The sequence below is a fragment of the Rana temporaria genome, chromosome 4, assembly GCF_905171775.1.
Source record: "Rana temporaria chromosome 4, aRanTem1.1, whole genome shotgun sequence".
NCBI lineage: Eukaryota > Metazoa > Chordata > Amphibia > Anura > Ranidae > Rana > Rana temporaria.
Genome location: NC_053492.1, coordinates 352,471,236 through 352,487,344, shown reverse-complemented (window position 1 = coordinate 352,487,344; position 16,109 = coordinate 352,471,236). Strand labels below are relative to the sequence as shown.

General features: G+C 40.5%; 1 protein-coding gene across 11 annotated transcripts in view; it reads left to right on the top strand.

Annotated features, from left to right (window-relative positions):
- The window catches only part of UTRN (utrophin), a 910,930-nt gene that overhangs the window by 838,139 nt on the left and 56,682 nt on the right, over positions 1 to 16,109 (top strand). For all 11 annotated transcript variants that reach the window (XM_040350827.1, XM_040350824.1, XM_040350828.1 and 8 more), the window contains 3 exons: positions 1,031 to 1,188; positions 8,621 to 8,787; positions 12,782 to 12,893. In XM_040350827.1, the coding sequence (XP_040206761.1) occupies positions 1,031 to 1,188; positions 8,621 to 8,787; positions 12,782 to 12,893 (437 nt within the window). The remainder of the gene's footprint in view (positions 1 to 1,030; positions 1,189 to 8,620; positions 8,788 to 12,781; positions 12,894 to 16,109) is intronic.

The window sequence follows — 16,109 nt, the reverse complement described above, 5'->3', positions numbered from 1 at the left end:
CCCCAAGGTAGTCTGTTTTTTCTGCCACAACGGCGCACTAGATACATCAATGTGCAGGTCATAAACAGAGCAAGGAGGCTGTGATGGGGTTATTGTTCTGGTCATATACAGTGGCAGGAAGGAGATAAAGGGTTTAATGTCCAGATGTGCAGGATAAGGAGGCGAGGAGATAATTTATAGGTCACATGGAGAAAGCATTGGAACTTGTAAATAGAGATAGAAGATTGGCCTGAAAGGGTTAATAAAAACCTGTCTCACTGCAATAGAATGAATGGATCTGTAGCTGCATCTGCTGATCATTCATGACCAGGCCATTTTTTTGCGATACGGCACTGCGTTACTTTTGAGCTGACAATTGCATGCAGCGCTGTACCCAAATTAAATGTATGTCTGTTTTTTCCCACAAATAGAGGTTTATTTTGGTTGTATTTGATCACCTCTGCATTTTTTATTGTTTACGCTACAAAAAAAGCGTAAACAGTAAGTGCCAGTTCACACTGGGGTGGCTTTAAAGTTGCCTAACTCTGAAGCCGCCCTATACCGGGCGACTTTAACGTGGCTTGCAAGCGACTTCTGTAATAGAAGTCAATGCAAGTTGTCCCCAAAACGTACAGGAACCTTTTTCTAAATAGGAGCGACTTAAGTCGCTCCGATTAGAACAGTTCCATTGCACTGCATGGAGCACGATTATCAGGCGACTAAGTCGATCCATGGTGGTCTGGCAAATATGCTTGTTTGATGTTTCCAGGACCCAACTGGTAATCGCTGCAGCACCCACCATTTTATGAGCCATATCTACCAGGAACGTGTGCAATAGAAATATCGATCAGATTAAGTCGCCTGGCAGGTCGCCTCAGTGTGAACCATGCCTAAAACTACTATAGGGCGGACTTTAAGCGGTTGATTATCTGGTGAGGTTAATTATTGGAATTGTTCCTTTATTATGATGCAGTATATTACAGCAATATGCATTTGGTTGTCTCATCAGGTAACTACCCATGGAGTGCATTAACATTTTGTTTCTTCCTAGATCTCTTCCAGGAAGTTTCTGGGGCAGCAGATACTTGTGACCAGAAGCAGCTGGGCTTACTACTACATGATGCTATTCAAATCCCACGGCAACTAGGGGAAGTGGCAGCTTTTGGAGGAAGTAATATTGAACCAAGTGTCCGCAGTTGTTTTCAACATGTAAGTAAACACAATTAATTTTAGTTTTTACTGATGCTGTGTAAACTTATTACAGGAAAACAAATATAAGCTAGTGGGGAGTCTAAAAAACTTGTAAACATATTTAAACAAGCCCACACATAATATAATGAGCCACCACAGGTGCTTATATATCTAAAAGAGTATTTTATGTTATGCCCACGGTGGGAACATTTTAGTGATCTCAATCAAATCAATTTTAAACATGCAAAGTTGGAAGGAGATATGTTGAATATGATGGCTTATTATGAGACATCAGAGTGAGACACTGGTAAATGGCCCTGATATATTTATTGGTAAATAATTTTCCACAAGACAAAAGGGGTGGATTTACTAAAACTGCAAACTCTGGTGCAGCTGTGCATGGTAGCCAATCAGTTTCTAACTTCAGCTTGTTCAATTAAGCTTTGACAAAAAAAAAGCCTGGAAGCTGATTGGTTTTTATGCAGAGCTGCACCATATTTTGCACTTTCCAGTTTTAGTAGATCAACCCCAAAGTGTTTAACTTTGAGATCTTGTTATCAACAGTACTTACTTGCAGTCTAAGGCCCCATACACATGACCGGGTTTCTCGGCAGAATTCAGCCAGAAACTCGATGGGAGCCGTATTCTGACGAGAAACCCGGTCGTGTGTACACTTTTCGCCGAGGAAGCTGACGAGGATCTCGTCGGGCCAAATAGAGAACATGTTCTCTATTTCCTCGTTAGTCAATGAGAAAAGTTGGCTTGCCGAGATCCTCGGCGGCTTCACAAGGAACTCGATGAGCAAAACGATGTGTTTTGCCCGTCGAGTTCCTCGGACGTGTGTACGGGGCCTAACTGCTAAAACCACTGCCCCTCCATAAGCTGCAGTATTATCAGTCTGGCTGCCTATTAGGTCTATCAGATAAGCAACAACCAATTGAACAAACTAGCATGGCAGGCTGACAGGCTGACAATGCTGCAAACACTGGGCTTGGTACACACATCCAAAATATTTTCCTGAGGACCATAGGGTGTGTGTAGTACACCCTGTCATCCCCTGCTGTCACCCCCCCCCCCACACACACACACACACACACTTTTTGGCAATTGCCAAAATAACAGCTAAGTGTTCTTATATAAATACATCAGCTATTAGAGAAGCTACATGTGTGAGAGCTGAAGTGGTTAGAACAGTGTTTCTCAACTCCAGTCCTCAAGGCGCCCCAACAGGTCATGTGTTCAGGATTTCCCTCAGATGAAATGGTTGTGGTAATTACTAAGGCAGTGAAACTGATCAAATCACCTGTGCAAAATAATGGAAATCCTGAAAACGTGACTTGTTGGGGGTGCATTGAGGACTGGAGTTGAGAAACACTTGGTTAGGAGACGATGCGAGCCTTCAACAGAAAGTGATGTTACTATCAGGATCCCCAGGTAAAAAAACTTTGCAGCTAAGCTACCAATAAATAGTTTGCTTAAGAAAACTGTATGCAGTGATGCATGATGATAGATATATTCAGTTTTTTAACATTTCAATGTATTTAAAAAATGTTCAGATCTATAAAGAATTTGAGAGATTTGATATTTTAAATATTTCTGCAGCTTTTTATTTTGTGCTATCAACCTTTTAGGACAAAGTATGCTTAGACATTGCATTTTACCCCCAAAGTAACACATTTATTTCATATATGTGTGAAAATTTGTCTGGACTTGGTATTCTTCAAGTGATCAGGAAATCGCTATGTGGAAGATATAATAATAATAATAATAATAATAATTGCACCTCTTCAGTTCCTTGTGTCACCCCACACCAAGGCTACTCATTGGATTATATGTGAGCATCACATCAACTGTGATGACTTTTGCTTTCTTTCACCTTCCTGTAAACTGTGTAAACCCAAATTACTGCAGATTAATGTAAAGCAAGTATTTCTGGTTCTTATATAATAAGACAATTTTGTATATTCAATTGAAGTTCTGCTTTAAGTGCCATAGGTGCTTACCTGTTTGTGCGCTCAAATGGCTTGGGGAGCACTTATTGTCATCCTGTGGCACAAAATGGCCATTGTGCTGTCTTTAATCCTCTCTTTTCTACTTATACCACTTTCTTATTAGTGGTCAGTACAGTTTTTGCACACTATCTTGTTTTCACCTTTTTGCATTCATGGTCAGTGGATACTAACCTTTCTTTTTGGTGCCCTTAGGCCCCTTTCAGACGTCCGCTCGTCCGTTTATTACAAGTCCGTTTACGTACTTGTAATACATCCCTATGGGATCGCGTCCGTTAGCGGATGGAGCATCCGCTAACGTCCGCGTCCGTCGGGATCCGCTTTTGCGGACGGAAGAAAACCCTATTTTTCTTCCGTCCGGTGGAACGGATCAGATGCAGACGGACAGACGGGAAGAGCGGAGCAGAGACAGGGCGGTCTCTGCACTGTGTGCGGCGACCGCCCTATCCGCCGACAGCTCAGCGGGGATTACGGGTGATCCCCGCTGAGCTTTTGCGGACACACGGAGCGGACACAAAAACGGTCCGCTCCATGTGAAAGAGGCCTTACTTATAACCTCTTTAACAATGATTTAGGTCTAAGTACATGTGCTTGTAGCAAACCTCATTGGGAGCCTCTGCTTCCATCCCTCAGGTCACTTCTGTTGCCTCTGTGAATTTGTATCTCTTCTCCTGCATGTTGTAAAACAATACTTGGCACATAGATCAGTGCATGGTAAAGAAATAGACGTTCTTTTGAATTTTTTTTTGTCACCTAATAAAGTTTTTCATATTTTCCTATCAATATTTGTTTTGTCATTGCTAGAGGTCTAGTTACGCCTCGGAGGCTCAGTTACAATTTTTTTTCTCTGGTAGATTTCTCTCTGTCTGCCATTGTTTTTGCTTTTCGTAAAGAAACCCACATGCCATAAGCATGTGTTTGCATTTTTCAAATCGAGTTCGATCCTTCACCACACATCAGCTTCCTGGGTTGCTATGCCAGTAGTTATGACTTTAAAATTATCAACAGGGGAGGTATCTGAAAGCATGTTGGGTTGTCCTCAGCTTGCTTTCCTTATTACCTGGGAGGTCCTGGATCTTTGGCCTCAGCCCAATGTGTGATTACCCACTGGCCATTTGTTCTTTCTTTGCAACAAAAGGACTGTTGAAAAAGGGGCTAGTGCTTATTCTGGGCAGGAAGAGTTTGCTCTAAGTTGGACAAAAGCCAATGCCCTTTTGATACTTGCAAGCTCTAGTGCTCTTTGTAATCCATATTACACTTGTATGTTTTTCAATATAAATGCAAAATCTAATAGCTAGAAAAATAATCAGCATGCTGGTCTTGCCCTCTTATTTGTGATGCCAGTGATGCCTTATTTCAGAAAAAATCAAAACAACCTACAACTCCATCACATTTCGAAGTAGATAGAGTTGAGCTGATCTTTAATTCATGTGCTCACGTTTAATTTCAGTACATTAGTTTCTAATTCATTTGTTTTATAGCTGAAGCTCTTAAGAAATCTAAATTAGCTTTTCAAAGCATTCTGCCTAAGGATATGTGTTTGCCTATATAAATAATACTCTCCTTTATGTTAGTGAATATGATGCGAACGCCATATCTAAAACTTTAGTTTTTGGGTAGGATAACTGGTCTAAAAACACTGGTCTTAGAATTCAAAAATCTCTAGGAACATAACCAACTGTTAATTGAACATTTGTACATTTTTTCAAGGAATTGTGCAGGCAAAATATAAAACACACTTGGCAGGTTGCTGAAGGTTCTGATTAAACCAAGAGTTATGCACTTCACTCATTAAAGAAGTATGGCCAAAGCTTTTGTGACCATATGTCTCCTGGGAATCACAGGAGTGCACTTAGTTCTGCACTCCTGTGTCCCAGATTCAGGTGACTGCACGCTAAAGCCCGCTGTCATCTGACTTCACAGAGCTGGTTGAGGCTCTACAGAGATCCCGATGGCAGGCAGCTGGGTCAGCCTCTCAGCGCACCACTGTGAGGCTAACTGATAGTCACTTGCTCTCTGTTCACTGAGGACCAAGAACTGAGTGATCAGTAATCTTTGATAGCTTAGTACTTGGTGTAGAGCCAGCGGGGGACAGCTACAACATTGGATCGATGCTGCAGCCATCTAGCTAGAGTACAGTATATATGTTTTTTTTTTTTTAAACAGCACTTCTCTTTTACTTGACTTTGTCTGTCACTGAACTCAAATCATGATAGCCTTGCACAAGCATTGAGGACTGATGAAAACTGAAGATAAGAAATTGCAGTAATTCAGAGGAAAGCAGTAAACTGTTCACAAATATATATGGAGGAATGGTCAAACATTTCCATAGACACACTCCTAAACCTTGTTGACAGCCTTACCAGAAGAGTTGAAGCTGTTATAGCTGCAAAGGGTGGGCCAACTCAATATTGAACCCTACAGACTAAGACTGAGATATCATAAAGTTCATGTGCGTGTAAAGGCAGGTGTCCCAATACTTTTGGTAATATAATGTGTATGTGTGTATGTATATATATATATATATATATATATATATATATATATATATATATATATATATATATTAATTCGCATTTTGGCCCTCACAGCTTTAGAAACTGGGACAAAATTGGTGACAGGTTACATTTAGATTTTTTTACATCTCTGCCATAATAAACTAAACAGATGCTTAACATTTACCTGTAACACTCTCATAGAACCAATAACAAATGTCATAGGTAAAGAAAATAGTGTAGTGACAATAATATGTACATAAAACCATGTTTTATTATTTTAAGGAGAATTGTAAAGATAATTGGATTAAAGGTAGTCAAAAACAATTCAAGTACCAGCATGAAAACCCCAATAACATTGGTAATTTCTAATTCTGACTTCACATTTTTTAACATGTTAGGCTCCATGCGCACTGGGCTTAAAAAAGAGTCTGTTCTCTTAGGAGTAAAAAACGCTCATATAGAGCATTTTTTGTACAACGTTTAGATGAGTTTAGGAGAGTTTTATGGGTTTTTTTCTGCCAGTAAGCTCCAATCAGAAACACGATTGAGAAGGTTTTTTTTTGTCCTGCCTCTAAACGTTGATCTCAAAATATGCCTGTAAACGTCCTAATGTGCATAGACACATAGGACAACATTGAGTTGCTTCTACAAGCAGAACACAAAACTCCTATAGAAGCAAGGTTTTTTTTATTCCAGTGTGCATGGAGCCAAACTCTTTGGGCCGAATTCTTAAAGAAGATATGACGGCGTATCTCCTGCAAGTGCTTTGTGAATCAAGCACTTGCCCGTAAAACTTGCGGCGGCGTAACGTAAATGAGATACGTTACGCCGCCGCAGAGATGCAGCGATTCTACCTGAATCTGGCCCTTTGTCAGTAACCTAAAGCTTTTTAGGGAAAACATTGTCAGTATTTTGGTGATCATGTTTAACCCACTTCAGTGGCATGAGTTCCATGCAAATGTTACACCATTGAAGTCATTGCTCTATATACTGCGATAACAGGGCCCAATAAAATTAAAACAGCTGTGCACAACCTGGAAATGTAAACCTATATAGCTGTGGGAACATAAAGGAGTACTTTCCTTGTCTCTATCTCAAGGCTTTTAAAGTGTAATGCCGCCTACACACGACCATTTTTCAGGTTGTAAAAAATTACTTTTTTTTTATGTCATTAAAAACGATCGTGTGTGGGCTCCAGAGCATTTTTCACGATGTAAAAAATGTGCATTAAAAATTTTGAACATGCTCTAATTTTCCACGTCGTTTTTAACGTTGTCGTTTTTAACGTTGTCGTTTTTAACGTTGTCGTTTTTTACGTCGTAAAAAATGGTCGTGTGTAGGCTTTAACGACGTGAAAAAATGCGCATGCTCAGAAGCAAATTATGAGACGGGAGCGCTCGTTCAGGTAAAACTAGCGTTCGTAATGGAGTAAGCACATTCATCACGTTGTAACAGACTGAAAAGCGCGAATCATCTTTTACTAACACAAAATCAGCAAGAGCAGCCCCAAGGGTGGCGCCATCCGCATGGAACTTCCCCTTTATAGTGCGACGGTACGTGTTGTACGTCACCGCACTTTGCTAGAGCATTTTTTTTTCACGATCGTGTGTAGGCAAGGCCGTTTTAATGATGGGGTTGAGAAAAACGTTGTTTTTTCTAGACCTTTAAAAACGTCATTTTTTACAACCCGAAAAACGTACACTAGCAGCTCCTAAACTTGAGTTTAGGAGCTTTTGACATTTTTTTTCCAAAGCTTCTAAACTCAACTCCATAAAAGCGGTGAGATTTACTAAAACTGAAACACTCAGAATCTGGTGCAGCTGTGTAGAGTAACCAATCGGCTTCTGAATTCAGCTTGTTCAATTAAGTTTTGACAATAAAACCTGGAAGCTGATTTTTTACCATGCAGAACTGTACCAGATTCTGTGTGCACCAGTTTTAGTAAATCATCCCCCATGTGCCTATGTACACATAGGCTTTTAGGATCATTTAAAAGCTGCTGAGGTTAGAGGAGGTTCAGCCTCCCCTAACCTCCATCTCCTGAACGTGGAAGAACCGCGTTCAGGATAGGAAAGTTTTGACCGCCAGCCCCAAAATCACAGTAAAATTACGGCAGGATTTTGCAGCGTTTTGTTTATTCCAGCAAAGTAGTTCAAGTGTACATGAAGACTAAGCAGAGTGGAGAAGGTTTGAAGCCTCTGTTAAGATATTAATGTTCACTGGGACAGGAAGAAAGGTAAAACCATCTCCAAACGGGACATAAAAGCAAAGAAAAGCCACTTGAATTTTCGAAAACTTCCCCTACTCTGTAGAAAAGGTTTTTATTGCAGCGTTGTCCCTGTTACAGATTTCTTCTCACGCCTTATACTGATGTCAGTGGTTGGTGGTAATGGAAGTTAGAGGACATCTACCTAACTAACGTACAAGTCTTAGCTAGAGTTGTACTTCACATGGAGGAAAAATACACATACTCTTGATTGGGCAGGCTAGGAAAGGCATGAATGAAAGGAAAGAGGGTTTGATTTACTACAGGCAAATAGGCTGTTCACTTTGCAAAGGAATTTTTGCTTTACAATGGAATTTTCACTTTGCAAGGAAATGTTCCCTCAGCTTATTGGAGTTTTGCTGACCTCAGTCATCCAATCATGTGCACGCAAAAATACTGTTTTTTTTATTGAGTTTTCTCCGAATTTTCACCACAATCAGTAAGTTAAGGAAAAAAAAACCTTAAGTAAAAATTTCTTTGCAAACTAGGCTATTTTCCTTTTGTCAGTCAATCCGAGGGAGTTGATTTTTTAGGCATTACAAGAGTGTAATAATCGAATAAAGCTATGATTTTTTTTTCTTAAATTGCCCAGATTATTTGTTGTTTTTTATTACTACTACTCACAGCTATATTACTATCCTACTGCTCACTGTCCTTTTTTTTTTTTATTATTATAGACTCAGAATAAGCCAGAGATCAACGTGAAACAGTTTATTCAATGGATGCGATTGGAGCCTCAGTCCGTGGTCTGGCTACCTGTGCTTCACAGAGTGGCAGCATCTGAAACTGCTAAGCATCAAGCCAAGTGTAATATCTGCAAGGAATGTCCCATTGTAGGATTTAGGTAAGTAAATTTGCCATTGGAGTGTCCTTAACATAAGCATTTTTGTCAGCATTTCTGAATGTATAGGTAGACATTGGCATATTTATTTTTATGCAGTAAAAAAAACTACAAAAACAAGATAAAGATTATTAGCCAGATTCATAGAGAGTTACGCCGGCGTATCAGTAGATATGCCGTCGTAACTCTGAATCTGCGCCGTCGTAAATTTAAGCGTATTCTGGAAACCAGATACGCTTAAATTAGGCTAAGATACGAGCGGCGTAAGTCTCCTACGCCGTCGTATCTTAGGGTGCAATTTTTCTGCTGGCCGCTAGGTGGCGCTTCTGTTGAGTTTGGCGTAGAATATCTAAATGACTAGATACGCTGATTCGCGAACGTACTTGCGCCCGTCGCATTAAAGATACGCCGTTTCTGTAAGAGATACGCTGCGTAAAGATAAAGCTGCCCCCTAGGTGGCGTAGCCAATGTTAAGTATGGCCGTCATTCCCGCGTTGAAATTTGAAAATGTTACGTTGTTTGCGTAAGTCGTCCGTGAATGGGGCTGGACGTAATTTACGTTCACGTCAAAACCAATACGTCCTTGCGGCGTACTTTGGAGCAATGCACACTGGGATATGTACACGGACGGCGCATGCGCCGTTCGTAAAAAAATGTCAATCACGTCGGGTCACCAAACATTAACATAAAACACGTCCCCCCATCTTCATTTGAATTAGGCGCGCTTACGCCAGCCCCATTTACGCTATGCCGCCGTAAGTTAGGAGGCAAGTGCTTTGTGAATACAGTACTTGCCTCTCTAAATTAAGGCGACGTAGCGTAAATACGATACGCTCCGTCGCCTTAAAGATACGCGCCCCTACCTGAATCCAGCTATATGGAAGCTATATACTGTAATATGCCAGAGCCATTTTCCATTATAAGAAAAAAGCAGCACAAAGGTTTATTGCTATTGAAGAGGACACTTAGTTCAGTGGAACATTACAAAAAAAAACACAGACTTTCCTCTCTCCGTATAGAGCATGTCCCAGCATTTCTTCCTTTTAATTTGTTTCTGTAGCAAGAAACATCCTTTATTACAGTGACATTATCACCATCACGTCTTTTCAAAATCTTTCAGGGGTGGCTTCAGGGAGCTCAATTAGTATTGGTAAAGACACATTTCAATTTTAACATGCTGTACTCTTTTAGTAAATCAACCCCGTCTCCACGATGTGTAGGCTTGGGGGTCAAGGCAGCAGCATTGTATTGCTGGGAAAGGAATGAATGTATATTTGTGGATTGAGACAGAACGGTGTGGAAGATAGGTGGAGCTCTGAACTCAAAATGGCAAGGCTGACAATGCTGGTTAAAATTTGAGTGCAGTAGAGGCAATATGTGGTCAGTCCAAACAGGAAGTTCGGAACTCACTGGATTTCTGGCACATCAACAAGTCTTTTTCTGTACTTGGGTTGATTTTTTTAGGTTGATTTTGCCCTAACAAACACCTTAGTTATAAGAAGGTGTGAAAGAACTACAAATAGCAAGCAGTGAAGGACTTTTATTTACTGTTCCATATATTGTTTCACATACATCTTATATTGGATGGACTTTATGATATTAATTTTCCAATGTTTTCACTATATCTATATATCAATGATTTAAGAGTTTGGCGCAACTTAATTATTGGAAACTGTTCCATATTGTGCTTGGGACTCAAAAAGAAGTTGTATTTATGTGGGCAGCAAAAGCAATTCTTTCTTTAGTTACTGACTGTCTGAACCTGGTTACACCCCAGTGTGCCAATCTTAGTAACTAACAATGTAATGAGCATTCCAATAACTAAATAAGGGCAGAATGGGAAACTTACCAAAGTACTGAGAAGTCACGTGGTCAATTTTACATCAAATAGCTAATAAAAATACCCTTAAATAGGTGCAGTAGAAATTGAATTAAACATAAATTATATTTACCAAAGTTACCTTTGTCTTAGGCAATATAAAATATGATAAAGAAGGTTGTTGTTTATCCAGGTCATGGTATAGCTGATAATAGTTAAAGCGGGGGTTCACCCTGTTAAAAAAAAAAAAAAATGTTTTTTTTTTATTAGACCATTACTTTCGGCATCGTAGCGCGAGCTACGGTATGCCGGTCTTAAATTTTTAATCCCCGTACTCACTGTGCTATCGATGATTGAAGAATCCGGGGAATGGGCGTTCCTATGGTGAGAGAAGGTGATTGACGGCCGGCCCTGGCACGTCACGCTTCTCCGGAAATAGCCGAAATAGGCTTGGCTATTCACGGCGCCTGCGCATAGCCTGTGCGCAGGCGCTGTGAATAGCCGAGACCTACTCTGGCTGTCTTCGGGGAGCGTGACGTGCCAGAGCCGGCCGTCAATCATCCTCCCTCTCCATAGGCACGCCCATTCCCCGCGGGAGTCGGATTCTTCAATCATCGATAGCACAGTGAGTACGGGGATTAAAAATTTAAGACCGGCATACCGTAGCTCGCGCTACGATGCCGAAAGTAATGGAATAATGAGGTGAAGGAGGGTGAACCACCGCTTTAATAGATATTTAGCTTGACTGGCGCAGATACTTTGATAACAAGCCCAATTGAAGGTCACTACTACTACTATATAATAAGGATGTGGCATAGATTTACAAGGGGACTGTAGTGCGGAGAGTTCTTCTTATTGCTATGAAGGGGGGAGTGGGGGTTAAGAGCAGATAGAGTAATTCTCTGTGAACTGGAAATGTATTTCCTTAATATATAGCAATATTAATAATATCTTTAACGGATGCCAATAATTATATTGATAAAGCTTTGATGACACTTTTGCATAGTAATATTCTGGCCAGCTATAAGTTGATGGTGTTCATATATTAAGCACATTTTATTATGTGTGATAAAATAAAATAAAAGCGGACACAGGAAACAAATTTTATTGTTAGGGGGTTACAAAAAAGCATGTTTTTTTTACTGTGTACTTTCACATGGAGTATAGATCCCAGTATTAAAATCAGCCATTTCAGCTGCAAAGCAATAAAGATGGCATATCTAATTAAATTTAAGATTTCCCTGGTAAAAGTAACGGTATTAAAATAGACGCACTGAGCAATATTTACTGCAAGTTATCTGCTTTGCTTTTTTTTTAAACTGTTAAAAATCTTACCTTATCCTTCGCTTGGATCTTATGGGCACTCAAGCGCTTAGCACTTACGTGGCAGAGTTATTAACATTGCTCTCATCATTCGACAGTAAATTTATATTGCAATTAAAGGATAAGGTGCCTAAGACTGATTAAGTGGTAGAGAATGCCGCAAAGAGAGATAGTTGCTTGTAATTATCTCTAAGACTACACTGTGACTTTGCAGTTAACCTCTCGTGGGCTGGAAAGCATCACTATTCAAAGAAGTGTTTTAAAGTTGTTAAATAAATGAGCGTTTACTGTACAAGTTACATTCAAACCCTTTCATGGCTGAAATCTGACTTTATAAGTCCAAATATAAAATGCTGCTTGCCGTGAGAACATTGTACTAGAGAACTTGTAATGTGTAACTGTGCGTGTTCCTAGTTCTTATTATAGGCTTACCTGTAGGTAAAAATTACCAAGAAAGTATACAACTGCTTTAATGGATGCATGAAAGCTCTGCTAGATGTGGTCTGGGCATCTAGATGTGGTCCGGTCACTAAAGGTTTATTAAGGTTATTTTAAACTGTGTTTAGCATTGCAGTTTTTTTACATTTGCAGACCAAAGCATGTTCCTTTCACTGATTAAACGGATTTAGAATGCGCTACATATATTCTCATTTTACAAAGCACAGACAGTAGTAGTGGGAAGTAGCTCTTTACAATCAATGTGCTACCATGGTTACCATGTGGGTTGCTGTAGGCTGTAGCATCTTACCAGATCAAGCCACTGATGTCATATATACAGTATCTTTATTGCACTTTGTTGTTGTGAGTAATGAGTGTTTCTATTAATATACATATACTTTAATGCTCGTATTTCAGATATCGTAGTTTGAAACATTTCAATTATGATGTTTGCCAGAGCTGTTTCTTTTCGGGAAGGACAGCAAAGGGTCATAAGCTACATCACCCAATGGTGGAATATTGCATACCAGTGAGTATCATTTCAAAGTTGCCTTTGTAAAAATCATGTTACTTTGATGAGTTATTTATTTGAATGATTTGTCTGATATCAAGTCTTATACACTTACAATAATGCTAAAGCATATTCAAAGAAAGATCACAGCCTAGGAGTTCTGGATACCGCTTTGATTGAGCCAAACCATTTTCCATATTGGATCTCATTTGGAACAGGCTCAGTTGATAGTGATAGTGATAGTGATCTTTGGGAATGTTTAAAGGTTTCCTTCCCATATTCAAATACAAATGAGGCCCACTAAGGGCGCTTGCACTTGGGGTGTACATCTGTACAGAATTATATTCATCTGTTGTTGAGCCACAGCTCCAGGATTCTTTAGTGCATTGACATATATTGCAAAATACGCTGTATGCAGCTATACCCATGTAACCACTGGCACATGCGTATTCACAAGCACGCACATAAGCAGATCTTTCGAAATGTAAGGCTAATTTATGGCCATGTGCAAGAGCCCTAATAATCAGTCAGGAAAACAATATTCACTCTTCCTTAGCCATCACTACTTGTAAAAGTTATATTTTTGATTATTTTTAAAGGACATGTAAATTAGTGTTATATGCATATACTTGTTTATGCTGGATTTTTATGCTGGATAATTTATTTCTATATTTTTTTTTATTTGTTAGGCTAATAAAGGCAATGTTTACTAGTGTATCACATCATAAAATAATTAGCAGTATGGTCAGGAATTGATATATATGTTAATTATGTAATCTTGTCCATGTTCATTCGATCCCCCCATAGGGGAGAGCGGAGGAAAGACAGGGCGGTCCCTGCACGGTGTGCGGGGACTGCCCTGTCATCCGACGGCTCAGCAGGGATCAACAGAGCGATCCCCGCTGAGTAAGCGGAGGTTCACGGGGCGGATCATTACTGATCCGCCCCATGTGAAAGGGACCTTACTCTTCATAACAAGCATTTGCAGAGGAGTTTTGGTTTGTCAATGTATAACAATATACTTTATGCACAATTTTGTGAAAGTTAGGAAGTTTGGACTTTAGAATACTTTATTGGACTTATAGTGCATGTACACAGTGAGTGTGACTCGTACGTATGTTTGAGTGATTAGAAAGATCCTAAGTCTTATGTATGTCCAGTTTTAAGGGCAGTTTGGTGCAAATACTGTAGGTGGGAACAGGCCTCTTGTTTCCTTATGTGCCAGTCAGGGAAATTACTGGAATCCAAGAACTAGTTTGGCCAATTGTTTTTTGGCTTATTAATTCATTCTAGTCCGCATAACTGGGAGCAAGGAAGACAATGTGTCCCTCCTTCCCCATTTCAGAAAGTTGGGAGGCATAACATCTTATCACTCTCGGGTCTGACCCAGAATTTTTCACTGAAGTGCATACAGGTATACAGCTATGCATTGTTCAAACAGTAGTGCCCATGCTAGAGTAAAACACTCTTTAATCATCAGTGTTTGGGACCACTAGCTTCTCTCTTAGTTCTAGCTCCTATCACATTGCATTCAGTAGTTTATAAGGTTGACAAAAGACACAGGTCCATCCAGTCTAATGTGTATATATGTATGTGATATTTATTCTTTAAAAATCGCTTTAGCCCTGTATTTGCTGCTTCCTGAGGAAGATATGTAGTTTTTTTTTAAGTTTTCAACACTCTCAGCTAGTACCGCTTTCTGGGGAAAGGAGTTGCCTTCTCTGGCAACAGACCCCCACACCCCTTTCCACTGAGGAAAGGAGTTGCCTTCTCTGGCAACAGACCCCCACACCCCTTTCCACTGGTGAGAGGAGTTGCCTTCTCTGACAACAGACCCCCACACCCCTTTCCACACATACAAAATCACTCTGTATTGCTATTCTTTCTATACTTTGTGTGGTATGTTGCATCTGAACATTGTCTACACTCTCCTTAGGCTTACATAAAAAAAGACAAACTCCCAGGCAAATATCAAATGTCCCCTGACATTTCTGTAATTGTGCTGCAGCATACGTTCTCACATCAGAGAAAATGTTATGAACTGCTCAAGGAAGGAGAAATGACAGTTCATACATGACCTCGACCCCTCACCGGTCAACAAACAACTTATTTTCTGCTGCTGCTTTCTTTACTCTCCATACCAGTTTCTCCTCTGCATCTTCTCTCAGTAATTGCTTCTCTTCCCTTCCACTTCTCAGCAACAATCGTTCTTGCTCTGCCAATCACTTTCCACAATCGGCTCCCCCTGTACTTCCTTCCTTCCCAGCCTCATCTTCTCCTCTGCTACGCAGTCATGCTTAGACCCACTTTCTCTATTACCGCAGTCAGGGCCGGATTAACAATGGGGCTGATGGAGCTGCAGCTCCAGGCCCCTTTCTCAAGATAGGCCCATTTGCCCAAAGAATTTTTTTTTTTTTTTAAGAACGAATTTGGGGGGTTGTAGCTCGATGACCAGAGGTCACAGAAACCCCACATTTGGGGGTAGGCATGGGAAGAGCTACCCCACAACTGGTTAAAATATGGGACGGCTATCATTTATGGTTCCGGAGATACGGGCCTGCTTGCACAGCCTGTCAGAAGCTACATTCAGAGCGGCCAATATAAATACAAGCTGACACACTACAGCAGACTGATAGGATCACAGGGCCAAATCCTCAAAAGGGATACGCAGGCAGAACTGCTGTTCAGCCTGCGTATCCCTGTGCCTATCTTTGGAACTGATCCTCAGAAGCAGTTTTCCAAAGATAGGCAGAAGATCCGACATCTGTAAGAGACTTACACTGTCGGATCTTAGGATGCAGTACCGCATCCGCCGCTGGGGGCATTTCGAGTCGAAATGCCGCTTTGCGTATGCAAATGAGGACTTACGGAGATCCACAAAGCTTTTCAGCTTTGTGTTTTCTGCATAAGTTTACGTTTGCATACGTAAAATTAGTTCTGCTTTTACAAAGTGTAAACTAGTAACACCTTGTAAAAACAGATCTTTTTTTTGATCGCCGCGTTTTTTTTTAAATTTTGATTTTTTTTTCCCGGCGCGTAACTTTTTTTTTACCCGACGCAACTTTATTGTCCCGTCGCAATCCACAAAGCCCGACGTAATGTAATTTCGCGCGCTGCCCGTCGGGAAAATGACGTCACGAGCATGCGCAGTATGGCCGGCGCAGGAGCGCGCCTCATTTAAATTGTCATCGCCCCCTGCAGAAGAGGACCGCCTTGCGCCGGAGACATTTAAGT